This window comes from Apteryx mantelli, chromosome 8 (genome assembly GCF_036417845.1).
Source record: "Apteryx mantelli isolate bAptMan1 chromosome 8, bAptMan1.hap1, whole genome shotgun sequence".
In the NCBI taxonomy this organism is placed as follows: domain Eukaryota; kingdom Metazoa; phylum Chordata; class Aves; order Apterygiformes; family Apterygidae; genus Apteryx; species Apteryx mantelli.
In genome coordinates this window covers 25,597,173-25,625,171 of record NC_089985.1, presented here as the reverse complement: position 1 = coordinate 25,625,171, position 27,999 = coordinate 25,597,173, and the positions used below count along the sequence as shown (strand labels likewise).

The window sequence follows — 27,999 nt, the reverse complement described above, 5'->3', positions numbered from 1 at the left end:
AATCTTGCTTACCATATTTATTCATTCATTCATTCATTGGGGAAGAAAACCTGACAAGTCATAATTGATTTGACTCATTAACTACTGTCTATATTCCCTTTATTCACATAAATTTTAACTGAAAAAGAAAAATATGCATTTTAAAAGAACAGTTTATAAATTCATTTGATAAACTTCTAATAAACTTCTGAAAGTTATTTATACAGTCTTGAAAAACCTTTCCTTCTGTCTCATGTTTTCTGATGCAAAACATTTAATGCAAAGCACACCAGACATCTGACCTGCATACACCTCAGAGGTTTTCTATGTAGTCTTCACTAAAGTGTACTTATTAAATGTTTCACAATTATCAGAGCATGAGTTCCTCCATCAGCTTCAAAATCTGTGAACTAGATATTCATTATAAAGAACTCTTCTATAAAAAGGACAGTTCAAATACAAAATAGAAGAGGACACTAGCAGTCAAGTTTCTTTGGGAGATAGTACATTGCATTTGGATCTGATGTTTTTTCAAAGAGTAGCATACAAAAAGCATAGTAATCATTTCAATTATTTGAAGCTCTTTAGTTTTAAGAGTGTTTTTACAAACAGGTCCAATTACAGCAAACTGATAATTGCATAATTAAGTTTGTAACAAAGCATTTCATTAGTGATAAATGCACTAAGAGCTGAAATATATTAAGACGAGCTATTCTGTTTGTCAACTTGTCAGATGTGTGTGCTGAAGCTTCCCCTTCTAATTAAAAGATGTTTAGTACAGCATAATAGACGTTTAAAAAATTAATACAGAAGCTGGAATGGTTTTTCAATTGTGGCAAACTTCATCTGAGAAGATTACTATGACAAAACATGAAAAGGGAAAAGAACTGAAAACAATTTTATAGACGTTCTAATTTTTCACTTAGAAATTCTTCCACGCTATCTGTGTTCCACTTGAGGATGCTCAGTTCTTCAGCAATGTTCCCGCTATCGTCCAGCAGCTTTAGTACAGGGTCAGAACCACGCACATACTGTAAAAAGAAAAAAGTCAGTTTCTTTGGGCTGGGAAATGCATTCCCATTTTAATACTTCCTCCCAAATTGATTTAAATCACTTTAAAAGATACTAAGCAAGAATAGAAAAAAGTCCAAGGAGTAACACCAAAAAGGATGAACATTTAAAAAAAACAGAGCACTAAATGAAATTCAGAGTATTCTGGGCAAACTTAGGCAATACAGTTTGTGCAAAGAAAGTCTAAGTTCAGGCTTTTTTATGTTTAGAATTCTTAAAAAATAAAACAAAAAATATGAACAGACTTAAACTTGGTTTTTCCTGAAAATGCTTAGTTAATGCAACAGATATTTCAATGTCATATATTTTGTTCTGCTTTTATGAATTTCATCTCTACAGTGATTATCAACAATGTAGTCTTCTACCTTCCTTCAAAAAACCAGATCTATAAAAATCAAACAAAGGTGCTCAAAGCTAGAGTTGTGTGCATGTGTGTATGTAAAGGAGCAACCGGGAAGAGGGGAGTCACCCCTATCAGAGCCTTAGAGCAGAGAGACGCTGCAGGTCTCACACTCTACTGACAGCAGATGACCAGTGTTTCCAGGTCTGGAGTAGATGCTTTCGTGCCTGGTACTAAGAGATGAGGATGGGAGAAGAGAAGGAAGCTTAGGGACCAAGGGGCCTCATTCCATGGAAAATCTGAACTCATTACTTTGACAGGAGTAAATATTTATCTTAAGACCCACAACATTGTTAGTTGTCTTAAATTAAATGGGTAAAAACCAGCTTCAGTTCAAACTTTTGACTTGTATTTAATGTCAAAGGGAGGATGGTGGAAGAAAAGTCAAACGAAGAGGCATATGTGTATGTGTCAGAAACATCTACTTGTTCTCCCTGGTCCTCTATACAAGCTAATTCATATGTGGAGGACAATACCATAAGGCTGGCTTTGAAAGATGGTATTCTACTTCAACTGTTTTACGTTACTGAAGTTTCATTTTTGAATCAAAAGCTGCTAAATGATTCTTCTCATATTACCAATAGCTTTTCACCATTTGATTGGCATACTTTTAGAAATTTCTAGTCACTTCAGCAGTTCAAAGTTCTACTGCCCATTTCTAATGTGCTCACATCATTGCCTACTGTGTTGTATCTGCGCCTATTGAATTTGCTGGTAACGCAATACTTTAATGCTTCTGAATACTCAGTAAGTCACAAAATATATAATGCAAATAAAAGCTTTTAACAGTATTAGAAGGATCTAAACCATTTAAGTTTATAGAAAGAATTCCCTAGGAGTATTTTACTTTCCCCTACTGAGTTAACCTAGTTGGTTTCGCTTAATGAAGCTAGTGGCATCTCTGATCAGTTTTCCAAAAGTCTTGTAAAATAAATACCAGATCCATTTGCACTGAAGATTTTTTTTCTGATAGTGTTCTGTAGCAATTGTAGTCCAGACTGCTTTGAGGTTCAATATAGCTACAAAGTTTAAAATAAAAATGAAACAGCCAGACATGCAGAAGGAGAGAAAGTTCCTGAAAGAAACTGGAGGACACATATAGATACAACATGAATACATGAGACAGATGAAGTCTGTTTTGGATGGAATTTGCTGCTGAGAAGACAAATCACTTATAGCAGCCATGCATAGCTATGAAGTGACTCCAGATGGTGCCATTTGGTGAGTAGAGATGGGAGCACAAAGATGTAAGAATAAAGATGTGTATCTGTGAAGCATGCTGAAAGTCCACAGAGGATGTTAAGAGATAGGTGAAGTTTTAGACTAGATCTTGAAATGAAGAGGGCACCAAAGATTTATTTGAGCTTAGGGCACTGCAGCTTATATAGCTTTGAGCATACTGGATGGTGTTTCTAATGACTTCTCTTTATGCAGCTCTGCAAAGCCAGATGTTTGAGGGCTATGGGCAGGGGTGAAGATGCATGTAACAGGGTGAAGAAGGTCTAAGAGGAAGGAAAAAAAAATCTAAAAATCACTGAATGTATGGAAATGGTAGCTGCATCAGAAAATGAGGGGAGAACAGAATAGGAGAGAATGAATTGAAACGATGGCAGAAGCTCTAACAAATTTAAGATATCCACAGAATCAGGACAGAATGGAAACATTCTTCACATTCTTTTGCCATCTGCTATTACTTATGGGTTCCAGGATACTTTTTGTTGGATTAAAAAGAATAATAATAAATTGGTACCAAACAGTTACTTAGCAAGAACCCAGTGAGTATTAGCAGAAGGCGCTTGTAAAAATTTATACCAGCAAAGTAAATCTGCCTTCTGTTAAAAGATTACTTGATCAGCAAATAAGGAACAATGCACAAAAGGACTGTTTCTACCAAGTTTTATTCTTCCTAGCATCCCAAATGAAAAACACTTAGGTTACTACTCACCTTGATTTGCAGTCCCCTGAAGAGTTTTGGCTTGTCACTCCTGACAAAAGCTAGGGTTTGGAGACAAGAGGAGAGGAAAGGGGGGGAGGTGGAGGGAAAAAAAAAAAAAATCAACACTTTTCCACCTGCATAAAGTAGACTTACATTTGAGTTAGCCTTCCCTAGACTGTTTCTTTTGGAGCAATGCTTTAGAAGGTCATTTTAATGGTAAAACTCAGTATTCTCACAAAAGTAATAATACTAGAACATACTTTGCCTAAGGAAAAGCCCGTTTTTGCTAGTGTTCCAAACAAGCTTCTTATCTGCTTGGATTTTTCTCAAACACTAGTGCAACTGTCTAAATCGGTCTCTCTGCACAGACAACTGACAGTCTTTAGCAGATTGGCCTGTACACTGACAGCCACCTAATCCGAGGAAAAGCGTAACAGTGACCAAAACCTGGCTAAGATAAGCTTGGTGAGGGAGGCTAAATACGAAACACCTCCCATCAGCACAAACACACCGCTTGCAAGCTGAGGCAATGCAGGTGGAAAAGGTGCAGAGGAAATTGTGGGTAGAGGTGTTACTCTTGTAAACAAGACAGACAATTTTGTCTTACAAAGATCTCAAAGACTACATTTTGAAAAACAATATGTGTAACAGTTGTGACTTTAGGAGCCTCAAGAGAAGAGGAGATAGCAGCTTCCCTGCAAAAACCCACAGCAGTCAGCTTTAAGATGGACTCAGGAGCCTCTCATGTAGCTACATGGAGAGAAGGTTAGGTTTGAGGTGGGTGGCTGATGGACAATTCTTTGCTGGAATTGCTAGTCAGCAAACATTAACAGCAGCACAGTCCCTGTATTCCTACAACACATCAGCCTTTTGTTAACACTAACTTTAAAAAGAATATTGACAATAGGAATTATTTCAGGACAGATCATGAGCATAAATCCTCTGCTTTCAAACACTGTTTAGCCTAATGAATGCCTGAGTTCTAAAATATTTGTAAGTTATTTAGAATAACTTGAAAGTAAGAAGGAGAAACGAAGACTATGCTATTTTCTAAAGGCTGAATTTAGTATCTGTAGTGACATTAAGCGGATTCAGGATACTCCTTTAGTATACCAGCAGGGTGTCCCCCAGAATGATCCCTGTCAGTATGGACTGACACTTACAGAAATGCTACCTGCATGTTAAAGCTGCTTATTCAAGGTAAGACAACAAATGAATCTCCTCCAAATGGCAGATGCATCTTGCCACTGCATGGAGATGAATGCAACTCAGGATTAAAATTTCATACACTGCCTCACAAAATGTATTGGTTTCCTCAATAATTGTAGAGATGTCCCCTGACATCTTTATACCCATCTTTGTATTACTGTTGATGCTTACCATAACATTTTCTTGGTATGCATATACATACACAGAGCGGCATTTACTTCCTCCTCTCCTCCACTGGGCACCTGTTACAAGTCAAAATGATAAATTCTTCCCCCTTAAAACTGCACCAACCACTACAGAGGGGCCAATACCAAGGGCCCAGTGAGCTCCTACATGTTCTAAATCCCTGCAGAAGAAAGAGGCTTGCTTTTGTTGACAATATGATGTTAGAAAACGGTTCTACAAAAAGAACAATTTCAAGTAACATTTTAAGTAACCAGTACTTGCTCATATACTGAACGTGAGTTAAATTAGAATTGCACTCCAAAAGACAAATCATTCCCAACACCAGTGTTTCCCATGTCCTTGTGACTTTTTAGTTGTCTTAACTGTCATTAGCAGTAAAATGCAGGGGAATTCTTCCACATTTTTTTCAATTCAAATCTAAAGCTGAAATGATTCTCTAAGGCTTTATATGAAACAGAAGTTGTCAAAAGCAGTCAGTAGAGTGGGTAACTTTAATTGCAAAACTTCAAGAAAAATGGTAAGGCAGCATAGCAAAACAGATACAGTTTCAGAAGCAAAGCTGAAGTGTGTAACTCAACCACATTAAAGAATGGCCTATAGGGGTTAACTCAGGTTACAGCACTTTAGGCTTATAACAGGTGTGAAGATTTGTTAACTGACAGAGAAAAAAGCTCCTTTGGACATGAGTGCCTGTTCTCTGGCTGCACTGCTGGAGAGTAAACAGGCCTGCATAAAATGTGAACAGAATGAGGTAGAAGAATAAAGTCTTCTATAGGTTTTATTACATTCTGTCACTTTAAAAGTAGCTATTACACACTTGTTTCAAAGTCAAATGTCTAAACCTACAGAAAGCTGAAGCACTACAGAACATTTTTCCTGAAGTTCTAGACAGCTGGAACAAATTCATTTTCTGTTATTAGTATATTTATTTCTAATGCTGATCATAGGGACTTTCTGTACTACTCACTTGAATTTCTGTGATGCAACAATGAGCAACACTCACTACACAAACAGCTTAATTTCCATATTCTAAATTTTGGAAGCTAAAGTGAGAAACCAATCTACTGACATGCATTAAAAATGCACACTATCTTGTCAAACACTTGATCTTCTACAAAATCATGCTCTAAGTTGAACACAGCCTCTGAATAGAATTGATGGGGTTAGGAAGTCGGATGCAGCTACAATGCACATTTGGGGATATGCAGCTGTTTGCATATCATGTGATGTGGAGCACATGTTCCACATTCAGCAATGCCCTAACACTCCTCCCCTCTCTACCCCAACATTAACACTGTTGCTTCCTATAATCCTGTCTAAGGGCTTCCTGCATATTTTTATACAATCATTAATAGCTTTATGTTTAATACTACAGTCCTAGCTATCTTCCAGTTTTCCTCTCCCTGCAGCTGCTTTAGATATTATATGCTGCAGAAAAATAGGTATTTTATATAATCCATCCATGGGTGAGAGGGGAAGGAATATTCCACTTTGACTCCTTCTATGGCATGAACTCTGAGCTTTGTGCCATGACACTGTTTCAGTAAATTAAATGCTAGACTGGAAATCAGACCTGTTCTACTGCCAGCTTTGCAACTGCCCTATCACATAATCTTAAGAAAATCACTTCACCTTATGCTGTTGTAAAACATGTACACTACCAAAGGATGTGTCTGCAGTTTGAAGGCAATCCTGAAGTGCGCCTACAAAGCAGACTAGATTGCCATGCAGAATGTATGCCTGCAATTAAAAGGTCAGATTTCCCTAAAGCATGTCCTCAAAAGACAAGCCAGAGGGAGATTACAAGTGCCAGACAGCCTACCAACAGTTCTCCAAGGCAGTCTTGTGAATGGTGAGAGGGAGAGAAGGATCAGGTGTGCATGGACATTGCAGAGGCTGCTCAGAGTCAAACTGTCTTGCAAAGAGAGAGAATGCCTAGCACTGAATAGTGCCTTTAAAGAGCTAACAGCAACCTCTGCCTATGAACACAGCACAAGGAAAAACTCATTGCTATCATGATAACGTCCCTTTGTTTTGAGAAAGTCCATGAACACTAGTCTGTTTGAGTTAAAACCTAGAATCTTAAGTGAAGATTCCTAAGGAATATAAGAATCACTCATGCCCAAATTGCAAGTCTATGGATTTGCATTCACACACCTCTATGCTATTCTAGCAGAGGTCTGGCAGGATATGCCATTAAAAAGAGTCTCCTGACTCATAATGAATAAGACTCCATATCTGTCTCTAATAAGCTTCAGATCTACATGCTAGGCATAACTCCTTTGTAAACAGGCTTGACTACCTAGTGTTATATACTAACGGCATGATCCATATTGCCAACGATGACCACATTCAGCAATGTTAGCATTATTTAGAATCTTTCTTTAGGAGCAAAGATCTCCTGCTTGATCTGTAACTGGAAAAATGCAAAAAGAAAGAACCTGGGGTAAGATATTGAAGAAAAAATTAAATATATCTCTTAATACTTGAATGAGGGAGCCAATATACAATGGCAGTAAAATTTCACACTAGTCTTCAAACAAAACTCTGCAAACAGACAAGTGTTTTTTGAACTTTGTATATCTCCACACACATCAGAAGGATCCTAATGGCCTCAAGTCAGAAGGGCCTGGAAGAGATTAAATAACTTACTGTCTCTCTTACATCAAATATAGATTTTAATGCCAGAAAAGCAGTGACAAAAAATCATCAACTAATCAAATCTTCAGCATAATGCAGACAACAAATTTTTACTGCCAAATTTTTGCTTCTGGATAAGCTATAGCATATCTTCTAGCAAGAATCTAATGTGATTAAAAATTGTCCAGTAATGGAAAAGTCTACTTGTTCAAACTTTTCTTCCTTTTGTTATTAAAAACCTGTGCTTAAAGTTTGAATTCATTCCAATGCTTACTGTTGTAACAGTTGTATTCTCAGAACCTTTCTAACTTACATATGCACACACACATTCATCCAACTTTTTAAACTGGATGTATCCTTCTCAGTATACGCTACTTTTCCAGGCAACAGAATCTATTAGCTGTTTCTAAACTCTTGACGCTGTGTGTAGATAAAGTCATATCAAAATGCCTGCACTGAAAAGCAGCAGCATACTTTTTTATGAAGGTAACTATCCCTCCGATCTGTCGGTATCACACCAAAAGATTCTGTTGTTATTTGATCAGGTCAAGGAAGTATTAGTGCTCTGAGAGCAACATCAGAGAGGACTACTTCATTGTCATTCATGAGTAAGGAGGAATCTTCAAAATTAGTATAAAGCAAGATCTATTTTTAGAGAAATATTTAAAGTCTCTTTATGATGCATTTAAATGTTTTGCATATGGAAATATTAGCAATAGATAGTTAAGGAAGCACGAGTTATTACCATCTTTCAAAGGACTAATTTATTTTAGCAAACTAGCATTGTATCTTGTATAACTCTGAATGCAGCATATACAATTCATATTTTTAAAACTCAAAAGTAAGAAAGACTAAATGTACACGAAATGAGGTATAGGGAATAACTGAAGTGACCTAATACTAACACACAAGAGGAAGATTAAAGTACATCTAAGATTGCATATAAATGGTTGTTGGCAGGAGTTAATTTAAATAAACAGAGGAAACAAGTGTAACTGATTCATTAGCATAAACCAATGAAATCAGAGGTATTTTGCTTAAGTACTACATGGAACTGGGCCCTGAATTATTAGATACAAGCATTTTGAAATGTTGTTTGAAAAACAACAACTTTGCTAGAAACAAGAGCTTGTACACTATTGCAGACTGTTACAGATTTGTACATGAAAAAGGGCAAAAAGGACTTGACCATACCTGAAATGAATTAGAATAAAAACTAGGTTTTATTGTGCTATTGCTACTCTTACCAAATGCCTAAAGCCATGGAAAAGAAGAAAAACAACCAAAACCAAAGGAATAGCAGAGTGGTATTTTTTTGAAGACAGCACATTCGTATGGAATTGGTATGTTTGTATAAAATTTACTTTGTATACCATCTACTTACAAAAGATTATAAAAAAACATGCATGTATAACTCCCGCTTCTCTCACTACAGCATCCTAAATATCTTGGTAAGCGTTTTTAGTAACTTTTCTACAAAATGCAAAATTTAACACTAATATAACTTTCTAACCTTTTCACCCATATTTACAGAAAAAAATAACCAAGAAATAAGTGATCTTACCTAAAAGTACAGTCCCATGACAAATTATTTTTTGGTAACTAAAAGAATCCCCTCACAGTTGTGGAACCTGAGCAACACAACAGAGTGCTTACTAACCCTCTTAAGTTATAGATCTAATGTGGCTGCATGCTGTGTGAGGTCAATGAGCAAGAACCTTGTTCCTGTAGCAGATTTGCTGGGAGCACGTTCATTGCTTAACTAAGAGAGTCACACAGAGAGAGGTGAGAGTTATTCCCTTGGTGAATAAAAGAAAGCAGAGAAATGTGAAAGAAATGTTCAATGAAAGAGCCCAGTCTGGTGCACTCCTTGTTAAACAAACTGGAAAGCATGCAGGAGACTAGACATCATGATCTCTCATCTCATCATGAACAGAATACAGCTGCTATTGAAGAGTCTACTTAAAACAAATATGCTAGATTAGTCAGTGACCCAGTTAATTTAGTATTCTGTTTTGCAGTGTTAGCTTTATGCATGTCAGCTAAGAACAGTGTTATATTTTATGTTAGCTGATCTAATAAGATATTGCTTCATCTACAAATCTTGTCACTTATGTTTTCAATGGTCTACTTTGATGAAGTACTTTTAAATGATAAATGTTTAAGAGCTGTTTTACGCAGAACAATTTCTAACTATACCTAATATAGGAATTAATTTTACAGTACAGCATTTATAATGGAATAATTTATTTTTAAGGGAAACATAACAGGAAAAATATTTCATAACTGAGCATATTAAAGAGACTTACAGAAGTGTAGTTTGTTACCAGACTGTTAGCATAAGAAGTTATATTTGAAAAAGATAACAGATGTCCTTGGCCATATTCGCAAAAGCATTTAACAGTCTGTAATGATATTACAAAGAACAATTTTCAGTTTAAGTTGACTGAGAGTATCTTGCTGAGGACTAGATTTTTTCTTTGCTTGTCGCTTACTTTCTTATTTCCCAGTATCTATAAATATATTTCCTGAATATATACACTCACTTAGAGATGTTTATACTCACTTTCAGGTGTATTCAGATACTATTTGGAGCTAAAAATTATATAACCAGTAATTTTGGTGGAATTTTTAATATGTAACTACCATAGAATATTGCATTTGATAACCATGAATAACACACATAAACAGAGTTCTTTCTGACTGTCCTCCCTTACTGTGCAACTTTTATGAACCTTTATTAATTCTAAGGATTTTAATCCTCAAATACATTATGAACCCCATTATAAAAAAAACACTGTTCACCCTTCAGCCAAATAAAATGTAATCCAGAACTAGTGTGTAACAAATCAAGTTTGTGTGAGTAAGCTAAGCGACAAAACAATTTATGTAAGTATTAAAGAAGACCTGAAGGTCAGATACAGCAATAACATACACTAATCCATGTAATTCTAATACACACACAGTCCGGCAATTAGTGCTGTCATTTTGTGTATATTCTGCAAGAAAAAAAAATCCTAGTGGGAGTTGTGAGGCAGGAATCAAAAAGAAGTATTTGCAATGAGACACTGGCAATGACAGGCTACACAGTTCAATGAAGCCTAGAAAGACAGTGCTTCAAAAGAAGCAACATGACCTTCAGGCACCTAACCTCTGTAACGTCTAAGTGAAAAGTGGAAACAAAAACAGTTCTCGAATGTTATATTTTAAGATGGAGTCATTAAATATTGTTTTGGTAGAAGTAAAAATCAAGGAAAAAATCTAAGCAAAAGTATTTTCAAATTAATACTAATGTGAAGACAAATAGCCGCTGAAGAAATATATTCTATTTTGTATTTCTAAATATACTCTTAAAATTTATCCCATCTTCCAATCTGTTCTGATACAGTAGCAGTAAATCTGAGCAAGAGAAATTGGTGATCAAAATAAAAATGAGATACTTAAGTGTACCAATCAGTCCTGTCCTTCTTCTCACTGTACGAACAAGAACTTGTAGTCAAAACAGAAAAACTACTGAAAAGCCACTGAACTTCATTCAGTCATTTAAAAAGCAAGCTATATGATTAGTTGAATTTAAATCTTTGAACAGATTTAGAAAAGCAAGGAAAATGTAACATTTTCAAGTTTTTCTTTTTGCACTGCAAGTTTTAAGCTTGTTATGCTATTTTAGAACATTTGCTGTCGTGCGCACAGAGCGGAAATTGAGGGCCCTTCCCTTCTAGGACCAATATGCAAAGATCATTGAGAACATGATGGAGCCTGGAGCCAGACTAACAAGTTGACCTTTTCCTTCAAACCTACGGCTTAAAGAGCACTTAGCTCTTACAGATTCAGGTCCACAAAGAAGATGGGTGAATGGGCAACAACAGCTGGGAAAGTTTTTAACTTTGCTAAATTTGAATGGACATGGAGATAACATGGTGTCCTGTACTCCCAAAATTAACATCTTCACCCCCCTAAAGTAGGAAAAGCCCTTTAACTAGTTTTTGTTTTGGTGTTTTAAATGGCAGGGAGCAGAAAATATCCTTCCTCTAGTATTGCTGTCCATTAACTGAACTGTTTGTGGAAAGAGGTGGCAGGAGAGTGTTTAGGGCAGCATAATTTACGGTAACTGTAACCTCCTGTTTTAAAACCCTCTTTTTATTTGTTCATCAGGCAGCCTTCAAAACAGGATGATATTACCCTGGCAATGGTAGATGGAGATGCGCTTTTTGTGCATTTTTATTTCCAAAGCTAGATCAGTCTTTCCTCCCTATGTCCAGCCAAAACTGTACTGTATTAGGAATTTCATTACTGAAAAAAGTCAAAGTACTGCTATCACCTAAGTTCTTTCCCCACTTATAACAAAGTTCCAGGTTGAAATTTCTCACAGATTTTTCTTTCTGAAGCTACCTCCTACCACACACTGATAGTATTGATTTTTCTTTTACACCACTGTACTCCATTCACTTCAGTCGACGGTCATTATCCACTGACAGAACAATTATCTGCAGGATCTCTGAAAAGAAAGCAGCTCCAAAAGCGTGCCATGTAATTTTATACAAAAATTATTGGAGAACAGTTCCACCAGTCTAAGGTCAAAGCAACCTTTCCAATATAATGTGTGAAATTTATGACTACTTGTAAATAGTACTTAAAAAACACATTTTATCATTCAGCTGTGACAGTATTTCATATTTTAAAAAACAATATTGACTTTACTTACCCTGGACTTGAGGGAACCTTCCCAATTTTCATCCACATACCTCTAGGACAGCTCCTGCATAAAGCTGTAATTATATACACAAACTGTTAATAAAATTTAAAATATGCTATAAGTAAATTAGTAATATATGTAATCTACTGAACTATTTGTCTCTGAGGAGAGTATGTACTATTGTGTTGAAGGTAACTACCAAGATAATTAAGATACTAAATAGAATCACAGATTCCAGATCTGTCTCTGGTTTATTTAACTGACTGTTCACTCAAAATACATGATCATTTCCATTCATTATATTAAAAAAGTAACGCCTAGAACAATAGTTGAGATATACTGTTGTTGGGAGTAAAGTTTCAGGCTTTTGAAAAATTGCAACCAGGTATGTTGCAATGGAAATTATGGACTAGGAATAAGAAAGCTTTATTTCTTCCTCCCCAAAGATACTAGGAAGTTCTCATTAGGTGAAGTTTTCATTTCCATTTTAAACCTAACTTTGGACAGTGAAATACTGTTTATAATAAAGATAAGGCAGTGACTTCAGATGTCTCATTAGGGCTAACTACTAAACTGCACGTGGATGCAGAAAGAGGACAGATCACATGAACAGGACTTAGCTGAAGTAATATATACAAGCTGAGCTAACCTTCATGCTTGTACTCAGATGTCAATCACTTCAGCCAGCTGTGCAAGATTTCAGTTTTATAAAATTGAGTATCTAAATCCCCAAACCCTACCAATCTTGCATACTGACATAGCTTTTAACTTTTTTTTTTTTTTTTGGCAATACAGGAATGCAATTGATTTCATAGTTTGCTGAATCTAACTATAAATTAGCAACAGATTGCTCCTGCTTCTAAAATAGAACTTCATACTGTAAAGCTAGGTGCTTTAACACTTTTATCTTACACGTAGTTGGCAATACTGTATACCAAATAATGTCCTTCCAACTGTGAAACCCCTCTGCTTACACAGGAGCTGACAGAATAAGCTTCAGTTAAAAATTTTTAATCCAATCCATCACATACTATAAAGAATTAAGACCCCTGCTCCCATTTTCTTTTAGACAGTGTTTTCATAAAACACGTGCATGTCAGGACTTGGTGTCAAGGGAAAAAAAAACCTTACTGAAATAAAGTAAAATTCACATTTCACTTAAAATATGAACTGTGAATTCATGTAATTAAAAAAGTTTTCACTATGAAATTTAATGAGTATTAACACTTCTGAACAAGGAGTGACAAGTCATAAAAGCAAACCAGATACAATATGACAGAGATCTCAAAGTAAGACAATTTTATTTAAACTTTATCACCGATCTATCTAGGCATTACAGACAGCCAGAAATACATATTTATCTTGGGAATATCAATCTTCTGAATTCAGGTCAAACTCAACATTTGCCTAAGTACTATGGATCAGAACACATGAAATACTCTAATCATTTGCTGGGAAATTACGACTTCTTGCCAGACCTGAACTAATCGGTATCATTACATCCCCAGGAAATGGAACTAAAAATATTACTCTGCATTATCTCTTCAGAACAGCAGCTCAGAAATGTGCTTAACTACATTAACATTTTCAACTAAACATTAGATTTAAGATAAAAACTAAAACTTGATTGTTGAAACCCATAACTTTTCTATGAAGTAACACTTGAGAGATTAAAAATACCAGATTTTAAAGCTTTTTTCACCCTCAAATAAAGTTTTTAACTAAAAAGCCACTGATAAACAGCTAACTCAGATACTAGCTTGCATAATTAAAGTGCCTCTGGACTTAAAAAAAAAAAAAAAGAAGAAAAAAAAAAAGAATAGTAACAAAGATGGATGAAAGACTGAATCATGACATTATAAACTTTGCTTACCTTGTCTCTATTCACTACTCTTTAAAAACCACTTAACAATTATATCAAGAAACCTGGATTCAGATATTTGCATGTTCACTAATGCACTGAACTTTTATAACGGTTCTATTCTACTGACAGTAGTCTTCATTTTTCTATTAAGAAGTTAGTTTAAAGTAGACATAAAGGAATAAGGAGCCTTTTTCTAACTAGTTAACTAATTATTTTTATATATGTGCGTAGAGAGCTAAATATTTAGGATAATGGTAAAGTGACCATTTTTCAATTCCCATTACTGCAAATAATTCTTACAGTATACGTCTTTCTTTCAAGCAAGGATTTCTATGGAAGCAAAGTCACTGTAGGAATCTACAATATGTAAGACATACTTTAATTACAAAATACTCCCTGTTTATAACTCCTAGCCAATAACTGATAATACAGTTTCACAAAGGAAACAGCTCAATCACAGATGTCTATATTCTGAGACATACTCTACCATAATTGAAGCCCGACTGCGCCGATACAAAAAAGTTCAGATTCATGCTGGGACAACCAGCTGCTCTATGCTGTCTCTCACTAGACAGCTAGACAAAAAAAAGAAAAAAAAGAAGAAAAAAAAAAGAAAGCTTCATTTATAACTCCAAACAAAGGTGTCTTTTGCAAGAAACACAGGTTTATTTGCATCGTTTAAAAAGTCCACAACAAGAGCATACTTGTTAATATCGACTGCTGCAACCATCCCATCACGTCCAGAGCAGAAGTCCTGCAAACTTCCTTTGTGAACGCATTTACTGTGTTCAAGTATTACTAAGAATGACATGTATCAGTTGGTGCGGAGGCATACCAATGTGACAAACCAGTTCATTACACAATGCTTAACTCATAAGTTAGCTCATTTTAGAATAATGCTTCACTTGTTTTAGAGCTCATGAAAGTCAGTTTCGTACTATAAGCAATGAATTCAAGACTCCCTAAAACTATTCCTGGTGTCCATTTTAACATCTACAATAAGTCCTGTTATGGTTTCCAGGCTGATTCATGTCTGCATCCATAAAAATAACTTCTAACAGTATGCTTTCCAAGGCTACTGTGACAAAGTCTGAACTTTTCCCTCATCTTTTACAAAGCATCAAATTCGATTAAATCTCACTCAGAAGTTTTCTGAAAGTACCTAAAAATCTTGAATAGTTCAGACTCTGCTGTAAATAAGATGGTTCTTCAGAACTGAGAAGAGGAAAAACACACCATCATTAAGGCAAACATGACTGATAAAGGAAAAGTGGTAATTATAATAGAACAAAATACCATTTACACAAGAATAGTGTTAGGTAAAAATCTGTATCGTAAAAATAACTGTTCCATCAATTAAAAACAAGGAACTTTGACTTAGGTGAAAGAAAACTAAGATTTCACCTGTTATTAGGAAGGGAATTAAGTAATTTCTGCAAGATGAAATTCCATCAGTGGTTCATTTATAAACAGGTACCATAATCACAATTATTTATGAGAACTGCACAGAAGAAAAATCACATTGCAGCTATGAAGCTGCTACAGAACCTTTAGTGCTTACAGTCATATAGGAATTCAGATCAAACAAAACTGAAAAGATGGCACTTCACAGAGATTGCCCCATGATCATAATATGGTGATACATTTATAGTAACCGTCATGTCTTAAAACATACAACAAAATGGGGTGTTAAGATAAAGTCACACACTGGCAAATAGCTATCTTACAGTATCTCGATTCTCTCTGATATCTATGCATTTCCCTCTCCTAATATCAAATGGTTTAAAAATAATACTAAGCTCTGAGAAAAAGCAAAAAAGCATGACTTACCACTACTGCTAAAACCCTGGAATTTTCACTTGCCCCAATTACAAGACAATCTCCCACTAAATATTTACCAACAACTCATCTCTTTCCAAATGTGAATGATTTACGTTTTTTATGAAATTCACTGAAATTTTGATTTCGTGGTACTATATAAGCCAGTCTGCCAAAAAAGCCACTCCTCATATCAACTCATACTATTTTTTTATCTTTAAAAAAAAAGTCAGTAAGAGTTATGCAACATGACTATTGCTGTTCTCATTAGCCACAGTTGCTTGGTATGTGCAGATGGGTATTGTTTTAGAATAGGGCGTATTATCTCTTTTTAAAAATGTATTTAACTGTTTTTTTTTCCCCCTCAAATAACAAAACAGCAGGTAAATAATTGGTATTTGTTCTTCTGTCTGAGAAAAGAAGTAACACTGAAAAGAGATTTTTCTTCCTCTTTCCTAAACTCCTGTGGCTACCACTTCAATTGTTATTTTTACTAGAAAACTAAATTAGTTAAGATATAATTTGGTAAGTATTTTATTTTATATGGGGGAGAGAACTTAGGGTATTTGTAGGGAAGGTGAGAACTTGACAAAACTCACCCTAGTCTTCCCTGGAGACAAAAAATTAACAAGAATCTGCAAATTAACAGAGCACCACTCAGAAAGCCTCACTGCCAGGAACATTATGAATTACTGTTCTGTAATGCATAAAGCCAATAAAGTCATTGCTACACACACAGATCATTCAGAACTGAGGTCATCAGTAAATCTAGCAACAAAGAAACCTCTCTCATTCACCACTCGTTACCCTGTGCAGGGAGATGCCTAATTCTAAATGCAAGTTTAGAAACAAAGACTCAAATAGTCAAAAGACAGTATTGTCTGAATTAGTGCTATTTCTGTGATCGGGGTGATGTATGATAGTAAAACTCCTTTGAACAAACCCGAAGCAGAATCTAAGCTCTGATTTATTTGCAGCGATGGAAGTTCCAACCGAATATATGGAAGACAAAAAAAAAAAAAAAAAAAAGCACAATGAGTGGGGTCAAGCACCGCAGTAAGTTACCAGGATCAGCTATGGAATCTTCATCCTCTGAGATCTTCAGAACTTGACCAGAAAAGGCCCTGAGCCCTCCTTTGAATAAGAGATCCAACTTTTCTTTATTCTTTATATGTGTAGCATATTTGTGCATTATTATTATAATTGTAAGCATACTGAAAATACGGCATCCACACAAGATTGTTTTATTTTTGGTATTAAACAATTTGCTCCTTACAGTATTGTATAAATATTTTTGCTCTTTAAAAACCAATAACGAGAAAAAAAAGAAAATAAGAAACACCCACTCTCCCCCCAACAACAAGTGAGTTTTTGCTAACTTAGCACTCTGAAATGGCTTAATGCAAGGTCAGATGAGCAAAAGATCTGGCACAAGGGAGGGGGAGAGAGAAACTTCAGAAGCTGAGCAACCAGCAATTTAGACTTCTGAACCTGTAGTCTGTATTAGGTGGTGTGAATGACCAATTTATTGGGGGGTGGAGGGGGGAGGGTTGAGAGAATAAGGGTGGGGAAAGAGGGCTCCTATGTGCAGGAGCCCTCTCATTTGAAGCTGGTGAACAGAAATATGTAAGCTAAAATCTTGAGACAGCTAGCAGTTTTCAAGTTTCAATTTTGCAATGTGCTGTGCAATTAACTTGATTTGCTACATAACCATCTATTTATGTCTAGAAGTAAAATCCCTGACCATCTCATCTATTCTTCAGAATCTCTGCTTTTATTAAAAAAAAAAAAAAAAAAAGCATTTTAGGAGAATTGCAAAGAAAACATTGAGAACGGAGCTCAACCACCATTTATTTGACTTTGTACGTTTAATTAATTTGTTATTTCAACAGATGTAGATTTAAATGCCAATATTTTATGGGTATATTCATATAAAGAAAGGAGTTCAGACTTGATTAGCTGAACCTATTCCATCTTCCAGCACAGATGCACATCAATTTTAACTCACATTTCACAAACTCACATGTACCATTTCCTTTACCTCTTCTTTTTCACTGATAGGGCTAGAAAAAGGTCTGCACTAGGTAAGGCTTCCCCTTCTACAGACAGATTAAATGCCTTTTATCTTCATTTATCTGACAGAGATGAACCTTTAGGCAATCTGATTCAACTGAAAGATGGTAAATTTCTGTCTTGGGCACCGATTAGTTAACTTAAGTTCCTTATCTAGGACTTCTATTTGTCAATATTAATTTTCATTGATGACAATATCATGTACAAAAGGAGGGGAAAGAATGTATATTGATATGACTTACACCACTGAGCCATCATGAAGTTAAGTAGTTCTCTACTTTTACCCACACAGTAAAAAAAAATAAGAGGTGAGAATGCTTCAGTGGAACCATTCACACTAAAAACCTGCGGCAGAACAAAGCAGGCAGCCAACAATAATTTTTGTGTACTGCTTTAATTAGCAAAATGAAAAAAAAAACAAAACCACACAACAGAGCTGGGTCACACAGGAGTAGTCCAAAGTATTTTAAAGTCATCTACTCTCAACGGTCTCAATAACTATTATGAATTTTGCAAACTATTTGGAGTTTTAAGAAGCAAGTCTGAACAAGCCTGTAACCTTATACCTCCTTGTAATCTGTAACAGCACACTTAAAAGGTCTGTACATATAAATGGGTGGAATTTTAAAAGAGATTTCTATTTGATTTTTTTAATAAAAGTAACACAAAAATCACAATTACAACTGGAATGTTTATTAGTAAAATTACATTAAATATTTATTTCATTTCCAGGAGGGTCTGACACTATAACTCCACCCAAAGAATAGGTTTTAAGTTATGGCCAAACTGCTTCATAACGAGAATAGAAGCACTACTAATTAGGATGAAAATAACCTGTAGAGAGGAATAGTTTCTACATACATACCAATATCCTACTCCATAATTTTTAAAGGCCTGAGTGATAGTTTCTGACAGTTCTGAGAGACAGATCTGGTAGACTAGAGAAAGTCAAGTTAGTACAGGCATATTTTTTACCTGCAAGTGAAACAGGAGTCAACTTTTTTCAGAACAGGTCAAGCTGTAGAGCAGCTGCTACTTATTTGGGCTAAATGGGTACAATTTCCTCTGATTTTTTGTATCTTGTTCCTTGCCTCCATATTGTTCAATCACAAAAACCTCTCATGTATTGCGTGAAATTATTCAGAAAGAGGTGGCTGGGGTGGAAGTAGGGGTCAGAACCCAGGTTAAATACACTGGTGTAGGACGAATTTTAAGTTGGGAACCTCCCCACTTACAGCGCAATAATCCATTTTAAGTTTCAGAAATATTTTAGTTATGTTATATAGTTACATCTAGTACAAGTTGGGCAAAAAAATAATCCTAAATTTCTCATGTTAGCAATGTAAAGGCTAGATATTCTAGTAAATTATTAAACCATGCTTTGACAGGTTCCTTATCACATTTGACAACCCTGAATATGTGCACAAGAAAAAGCTGCTAAAAATCTCAGGATTTCAGATGTTTTTGCTGAACTTTGTACAGTGGAGCAGTTATGATCCATCTTTGAGAGACTTTAGAATCATGCATATAGATGTCTGTATCAACGTTTACCCTGTTTTACAGCAGAATCATACACTATCTAGACATGATAACATTTCAGGTTTATAGTAGATACATGTGTGATGTCACCCATGACAATTAGCCATTTCAGCCATATATTCTAATGCCTCAAATTGCTTGGCAAACTTTCGCTTATACTTGATGTCAAGTTACTTAATTCACCAAAATGCATAATGTTACCACATTAGAAATATTGAACTTCAGCATTTTAAACTTATATAGTCAACACACCTTAGTGTGCAAAATATATTTCAAGCTCAGTTTAGAAATCATACTGATGACTTTTAAGGGTTGTAGTAATCCTGCACTGTACAACTGCTGAAATAGAACGCGTTGCAGATTTCATCACATGGCTGATTCTTAAAATCAAATTGCATTTTGACACAAATATATTGTTGCAGATAAATCAAAGATTATAATATACAATTAATGAGATATGCTTATACGTATGTCTGAAATGATCACATAGAATAAGTGAATCTGCAGATGGAGTGCAGCTATTTTCAGCTACTGCAAAATATGGACAATCTCTCCTGCTACTACAATTTCATGCACAGTTAGCTTCACCTCCATTTCATCCTTCTACATTTTACACAACAGCAGTACTCTGCATCTGACTAAAGCTGTCTAAAGCAATACTGTTTAATCTAGCTTCTGAATTAGTCTGAAACTGAATGCAAAGTTTCCAGAAGAAGAAAAAATATCAAAAAAAATTTTTTTGTTTACCCACAGCAAAATTATGAAGTAATTAAAATATCCGATTGGACAAATGTCAGCAGAAGTTAAGAGTAAGAAAAATACTGGGTAACAAGAGGACCTCATCGCTATTTTCTGAAATGTCAGCTCACAGAATACTGGACTAAGAACAAGACCAGGATGAATAAACATCTGATATGAAACAGTTGAATTCTATAAGCATATCTCATACAGGGTTGCACTGATGCTACTCAGAACAAAGTATTTTTAGGACTGGGCATATTTCAGAGATTATTTGTGAAAACTAGTGACGATACATAAAAATGCTTATGAGCTACCCCTCACACCTTTAATTTTAACTTCTCATTTAGAAGTCAGCTGCAAGTCACACAATAAAATAACTCTCACTTTTTCTATTGCTAACCTGTACTGCAAGCATTTAGGGAGAATTAACTGCAAATCCTGAAGTCTGTCCTGGAATTCTAATAGTTTGCAAGTCTGTCTGTAACACAGGCAATCAACATGCCATGTCATGTGGTGGCGACAAGTATCTGCTCAGATAATGGACATGCTAGCTCATGTACTGGGATCATGCTTCAGAGAAAAAAAAGAAAGGTCCATGCAATTTGGGGATGTTAAGTAGGTGGTCACAGCATTAGCAAAACCCAGAGCACCATTGCTCTGGAACTCCGCAGCCTATAAGGTTGCTAATCAGCAAATCAGACTATCATACACCCAGCTTCGGGTTTTTAGAATAAGATATTCTTCATGCAAATGGGCAGAAGAAAGAACTTTTAAGATTTTAAACATCCATTCACTCTTGATTATCAAACTTTCAATAAAAGGAAGATTTTTATGGTAATCTGAAAAGACTGCAGTAAAGAGAAAAAAATGACAGCAAAAGGCACTCAATTTTTCTGTTCCGCAGGCATACCATGGAAATATCACTTTAGCAAAAGGCTACTATAAATTAGATTGTTCTTAATTATTACAAAGGAATATGAGTAAAATCTTAAGCACAATTACAGACATCTATTACAAGCAGCAGTATGTTAAAACACAAGTCAATCCAAAGGAAAATGATTGTGAATACAATCTGTTAAAATATTAATATTCAGGCTCAATACTCCCATCTCTAATTTTCCACTGGGTAGTCTTCAAGGGAAGTTACTCAGTGCAAGTTTCAAAAATTCAGCGAATCTGAACTGTACACTTCCAAACAGCGGCTGTGCATGAATGTAATAGTATAAAAAAATTCCACCCTCTGAAACTGCATACAAAAGAATATTAGGAATGAAGCTATAATTTAGCACTCAACCATATAACAACCATGGTAAAACAATCCCATATTTCTATTCACATACATACACACACACACACACACACACACATATATATATATATGAAGACATTATGGAAAGACTGCATTTAAACCTGGATATGAAAATGTATAGTAATATCACAAGCACTATTGTAATTCATACTAATATTTAACATGCCAGCTCCAAATCTCAAGTATGATTTGTATTAAATTTCTTCCATAACGTCAGAGGAATAAGGCAGGAGAGACTAGAAACCAAATGCATACTGAATTGTGCTATTGCAGCAAACTGTTTGTTTGCTACAAAGTCCAAGCAAAAAAATGAAGCTGGGTAAACCAACATAAATAGATTAGAAAAAGCAAACTTAATCTCTACATTCCTCTGAAAATACAATAAACTCTGGCTCACCGTGAAGAGATATGTCACTTCAGACCCCCTTCCAGCACTCCCTTCTTTTGTTCTACTACATTCAGTACGACTAAAATGGAGAAAGTCTTGACATAAATATTTTTAATGCAAAGCCCTGATCTCAAAACAGCATTTGATCCATTTTACACAAATAGCGTGCTTAACCACATGATGAAATCTACATCTTATTCAGGATAACTTGAAAAAAATCTATTGATTTAAATTCTGATCCTTGTTTGATTCAAGTTTTATTAATGCAACAATGTTTAGAATATAATATAAGACATATCCAAGTAAATTAATGATAAACTGATAAACATAAAGGACATTTTCTGCCTCAAAAGAAATCATACTGACAGAAATCCGACACATCTCCTGCAGTTTATTTTCTCAACAAATGACAATACTAATTATCCTGCTCCACCAGTTCTCACGCTACATTCTACACACACTGAGGCAAAACTGTAAGAACACTACCTGAACAAATATAGGTGTCTCCTTTTTATGAGAAGTCAGGACGCCTTGCTGCTGCCACCACTACTGTTATTGGTTGTACACAACCAGAGCATATTTGGAGACCCTTTCCTATTTTTCCATTCCTTGTTAGTACATTTCATTAGATTTTATTCAGAAACTTTTCAGCTTTTGTATATATCATTATCATGAAACATACACATATACATATGCGTATATCTAAACACATATATACACACTTTCACACACGCACATATATATACATATTTATATAAATATATATATAAACCAGAGCATTTTCCAGAGATAACATTAAACTTTCCTTTACAAGATTCATTTATCTGGCAGAGGGAAAGTTCTGAAAGTCTTGGATATCAAGTCACATAATGATTGTATTGAAATATTACTGCAAGATTTTCTTTGTTGATATACCAAACAGTGTGATTTAGTCTCCACAGAAGCGCAAGTCCCACCTTAATTATCTTTCAGTACCTTAGTTTTGATAGGAAGGAACTAGTAATTATTAGTTTTCCACAATTCTCAAACATTTGCTTCTTGATATTTAATATATTCTGTTCAGCACTGTAGTCAGTGATATTTTAAAACTAATATAGAGACTTTTTTAATATTATCCTGAATTTGATTGACATGAGAAAACTGCTAGTTTTCCTCATTCATTTCATGTTGTCAGCTATTTAGCAATCTCCTAGCCATTAACAGTAATTTCGACATCACTTCTCCTTGAATTCTCCACCCTTTAGATAATTAAGTGGTCTTCTATGTATTCTAGAGAACTCTTAAATTAAAAAGTATTTGAAAGCATGTATTCTTTTCAAGAGCTGTGAGAGTATTCTTCCTTGCTTAAGTACCTTAAGCAAGACAGGTATTTACACACTACAGATAAAGGAAAGGTTCTATCTTAGCCTAACTGATTGAAGTAGAGCACAGACTGTGAGCAAGAACATTCCCAGTATTTCTAGCTATTACAACCCTTCCACTGCAGAATGGAGAAGAGCAGCGCTGTTTCTGTCAGGCTCCCATCAATGCAAGCGTTGGCCCAATGGCTGCAGCAGCCTTTTGTTGCTGGGGACGGAACTGAAGTACCCTGGACTGTGCTCAGGAGAATTGGAGCATGGCTGGGTTATACCCAATCTGCCTCCACACAAGAATTTTATGCTCTTGCTCTATGGCCGCTGCCTGTGGTGATAAATGTGGGCGTGTGGATGCAGGGCTGCACAGAGTCAGGGTAAGCTGTGCTCCAGCCATCATCTACCAGTTCCAGGAGCAAGGCAAGTGAAGGACGGAGAAGACGGGTTTATCAGTTGCAGGCTGGCAGGAACTGGGTAAGAGCCACAACACTGTGAAACATCCCTTTATTCCTGACTTTTATGCAATCTGGACAGCTAAAAATATTCAAGGAGTCTTACACAAGAATCTAGGTACAATTTCTGACATAGTTTCTTTAGTACAGTTGCCTTTTACAGAATAAAATATGAAAATAAATTTCTCATTAATAAAACTTAGAGGAGCTGAGATGTTAACAAAAGTGCTTTTAAAGAACAAATTCACAAAGGCTAAAAAAACCAGGAAAGGCTAGTACCAAAGCTTACTACCTGAAGCTTTATTGACATTTAACCATTGAGATCTTTACAGGTAGACTCTGCTGAAGACAGTGAAGACACTGAAAAAAAATTACTTTTCTGTAGTAATTTCTATAGTAATGCCTGGAACTCTGTTAATAGTTAACAGGTAAACTTAAAATTATTGGAATTTAATAGCAGAAATAATTGTGCTTATTCTTTTGCTTTTAGTCAACAAATTGTATCCGTTTATCTTAAGGATTTTTGCAGACTGCGAAAAGCAAAAAAAATTCTTGGCCATTATACTATGGGTCAATGGCTGTGCAACAGCTATGATCAAGAAGTCCATTTTTCTTATCCTTTATTTCTGTCCTCTTCAAATCCTATATATCTTTCAACCTAAAAAAGCTGGATACAGTTGCCATTAGTCACTACACAATACAGAAGAGCTGTCATAGTATCAAAGGTGCCTCTGCTCCGTCTGGGACATTTTTTTAGAGCAAGAAATATGGCAAGCCTGCAAATCTAGACCCTGTGTATACTCGACTATGAAGAAATGTGACATTTTCCCCTTGAGATTATAATCCAGATTCTTATATATTTAAAAATAAAAATCACAAACTTCACATTGTGTGTTAAAATATTCCACAGAGAGCTTGGTCCAAAACTCACCTTTCTGGTTTCCAACTGAGCTTCCTCTTGGCAGCACTGCCTGCAGAATGGATCCAACTGATTCAGACTGAACTGTCCAAGAAGGTTGCAAGAACTGCATAGCAAGTTACTGGAGAAGCCCAGTTCTCTGCAAGCTTCTGATGACAACTGTGCTCCATATACAGTCACCTGAAAATCAATATAATGCTACACTTTAGTATTAAATTAATTGTGTAAAAAAGGAAGATTTTTAACACTTTAGCCATTAGAAAGAACAATTAAGTCTCTTGTGACCATTTTACAACAACACGTAATGTTCAGTCCTGAGTGCAAAAAAACCCCCACCTTATTTTGAAGAATGGTCTTAAAATGAACAGCAAATTCTAGAGATCAGCCATAATATATATGCTTCAAGGTATCACACCTGCCAAAATCCACTCTTACATATACTTCTGACAACTCTATCTTTGTATTGCTAGCTCCAAAACAAGCACAAGAAACAAGGTCAGCTTTGAATCAGCTGGAACTGACAAAGGTAAAGCTCTCTAAAGCATGCTCTCCTGAAACAATTTTAGTAAATTCACACCACTTAAAACACACTTGGAAAATAAGTATAACAGCAAAGCTTGGGAAAAGCACAACCAGGGAGTGATGAAGTGATCCAAACTGCCCTGTAACACTCACAAGTGGGATTTTAATTTTGTTTTTGCATTAATGTTACAGGAAAATCACATACTAAAAGTGGAAGCACAGATAAAACCCTACAATTCTGATTTACTAGTAATCAATTAAAATAGGTGACTCAATTACATGGCTTCTATGTATAATACTAATTTTGTTTTTAGTAAGCAGCCAAAACAATTTTACCAATTAGCTCAGCACTTAAAGGATGTCATTTGTTTTTTGTTTTCACATTCTCACTTCCTTGCATAGGGATTTCTCAAACCCTAGTTTACAGTGTTTCCTTTCAGCTGTATGCTGGGAAAAGAGAAAAAAGGGAGGAAATTAAGAAAGGAAAGAGTCTTCCCAGCTTTTTCTCAGTCTGAGCTAAAGATCTTAGGTGGGGCGGAGGGAATGAACAGAACTCCAACGAAACAATTAGCACGCATTTCTGTGTTCAGAGAAGAGTAAGATGATGCCAGTAAACTGGACTGCATCGTAAGAGACCAAGATTCAGAAGAATTATTCTGGGACAGGCAGAAAGCTACAGAAGAAAAACTAACTTTCTCCTTCAGAAAACTGGACTCTCCTTCATGTTTACCTATTTTTTAATATTTACCAACATATCCAAGTAGTGAAGAGACAGAACCCATTTCCTTCCCAAAAGTGGCAACAGCAAACAAAGACATGTCACTGATGTTACACGGATAAGAAATTTTATGGATTAGGATTTGGTACATTTCTTAGAAAATATATTAGGTACCTGATTATTTTTATTGCTCTGTAGCTAATAAAGAAGTTAAGCATGAATGGAAAAAATATAATGTACAGAAAATGATTTGGAATTATTATTCTATTTTGTCAGGCAGAAAGCTATACTTCTTCTAACAGAAAACTGTTAAAGTCATTTCTATATATGGGACAGTCCTCACAGGACAGTCTTGAGCTGAAAAGCATAAAAGTCTGCAAGCTTCACTTTTCAAATCCATTCTTAACTTTGCTTCTAAGTATAACCCAAGTTATGAGATTTATTATGACACAAAAATTCCACTAAAAAACAGCGAAGACGTCTGCAAACAGGCAAGTAAAAATGGGACACTATTCTACTAGATATATCTTTTCAGGGGGATACTAGCAATGAGAAATATTGCAACACCTCATCAGTATGGAAAATCTAAATATGATACCAGACAGTGCCAAAACTTCATTGTAATTACTAATGATGAGAGTAACTAAAACAGTTTTCCTGTAGCTTGGTATTAGCCATCCACACCCCTGCAGTACTTTACCGTCATTTTCTCCTCATTTTTGAGTTTGTGAGTCTAGGATCAGATTGGTGTTACTGGCATTGACATTTTGCTTCCACCAGCAACATTCCTCATATCTCTCTGCAGCATAGCCCTAAAACATCTGTGCATGTCAATGCAGATCAAAACTCTCCTATTTTGGGGAAAAGACAGTTTATGAAGGCAAGTAAAATCTCCATAAGAACAGTGTTCTCAGGGGAGAAGTTCTGGTTACTTAGCAAGCTCAAAACAGCTAGAGAGTATAAAGACAGCAGAAAAAATAAGGAAGAAGAGTTTTTAGCTCTCCCTAGAATTCTTCTCAAATTTTAGTACCCCAGTTATTGTATGACCCTAAAATAATAAATAATAATAATAGTAGTTTTGACTTAGGATGAGAAAAGAACTCTCACATTTCAGGAACTAGGTTCTCACCAGAACAAGATAATTTTAGTTATTTAGCCAGTGATGTGCCTCATTTCAGTAGCATGCTCTCTTTAAGACTTTGGTTACATGTTACATGATGACTTTGGTTTCACATTATGTAATTTAATATATTAAAGCAAATACAGCATTAATACATATTGTTTTAGGGAGTACGTAATAGTTATTAAAGTAAAAAATTTAAAGAGGTCTTCTGTATAATGTCGCATCTCTGGAGCGCCAAGCAAGGCGGGAGGAGCGTTTAGGCTCCACAACTCGGCTCTCGCAGTCTGGATGAGAAGCAGCAGCAGGCGGGAAGGGGGCAGAAGCAGAGAACGGGCCTCCGGCGGAGGGAAGGAAAGAGGAGAAGAGGCGGCCGCGGAGGCAGCAGAGGGACGACACGTCGGACGAGGCCTCGGGGCAGGGCAGGGCCAGGCCGGGCCGCTACCTCCGCCACCCGCTGCGCGACACGTCTCACTCCCGCCCCACCCGCCCTTCAGCCTTCCCCTCCTCCCAGCAAACGGCAGCAACCCCAGGCCCCGAGCGCGATTAAACCGGAACGGCCTCTCACCGCCTGCAGCCCCACCATCAACCAGAGCCAGCAACGCCCCAGAACCGTTAGTTCCGCGGCCGCCACCATCTTGGTGCCGGACCGCTACTGCCAGCGTCGCCGGGAGGCCGCCGAAGGCCCCCACCCGCTACAGGTGCCCGCGCGCCGCCCGATGCGGGAAGGTGAACACTTGCTCCCAGATCCCTGGCAAGGCAAGGAGAAGCGGCTAACGCAGAGCCTCAGCAGGGAGCCTGGAGCAAAGCTATTTTACTGTGCTTAGAGTAGCGCTTCACAGTGATGACAGAGGTAGTGCCATTTCCTAGCCTCAGTCGGGCACGGTCTAAACAGCCCTGAATTAGGGTCCTTTGTCCTTCCCGAGTTTCGCTGCCAACCAGCGCGCAGGCCCATAGCCCCGGGGATTGACAGACAGCCTGACCAGTAGCATTGTGCATTTGTCGAATGCCGCGGTACCTGTGCCTAATGCGGAATGGGCAGGTGGGAGGGACTTCAAGAGCGGCCG

At 36.3% G+C, this 27,999-nt stretch overlaps 1 protein-coding gene across 2 annotated transcripts; it reads right to left on the bottom strand.

Moving 5' to 3' along the window:
• Nucleotides 1–2: 2 nt before the first annotated feature.
• Nucleotides 3–27,795, bottom strand: SELENOF (selenoprotein F). Of its 2 annotated transcripts, XM_067300969.1 has the most exons (6): nt 27,501–27,795; nt 24,585–24,752; nt 12,127–12,190; nt 4,767–4,837; nt 3,396–3,445; nt 902–1,010 (listed from the first exon to the last, which is right to left on the bottom strand). In XM_067300969.1, the coding sequence occupies exons 1-6, from the start codon at nt 27,567–27,569 to the stop codon at nt 983–985; spliced, it is 450 nt and encodes a 149-aa protein (XP_067157070.1). In that variant the 5' UTR covers nt 27,570–27,795; the 3' UTR covers nt 902–982. The 2 variants fall into 2 exon arrangements, with proteins under 2 accessions (XP_013816851.2, XP_067157070.1); XM_013961397.2 differs by lacking the exon at nt 4,767–4,837 and having other exon boundaries at nt 3–1,010; nt 27,501–27,617.
• Between the last annotated feature and the right edge of the window lie 204 nt (nt 27,796–27,999).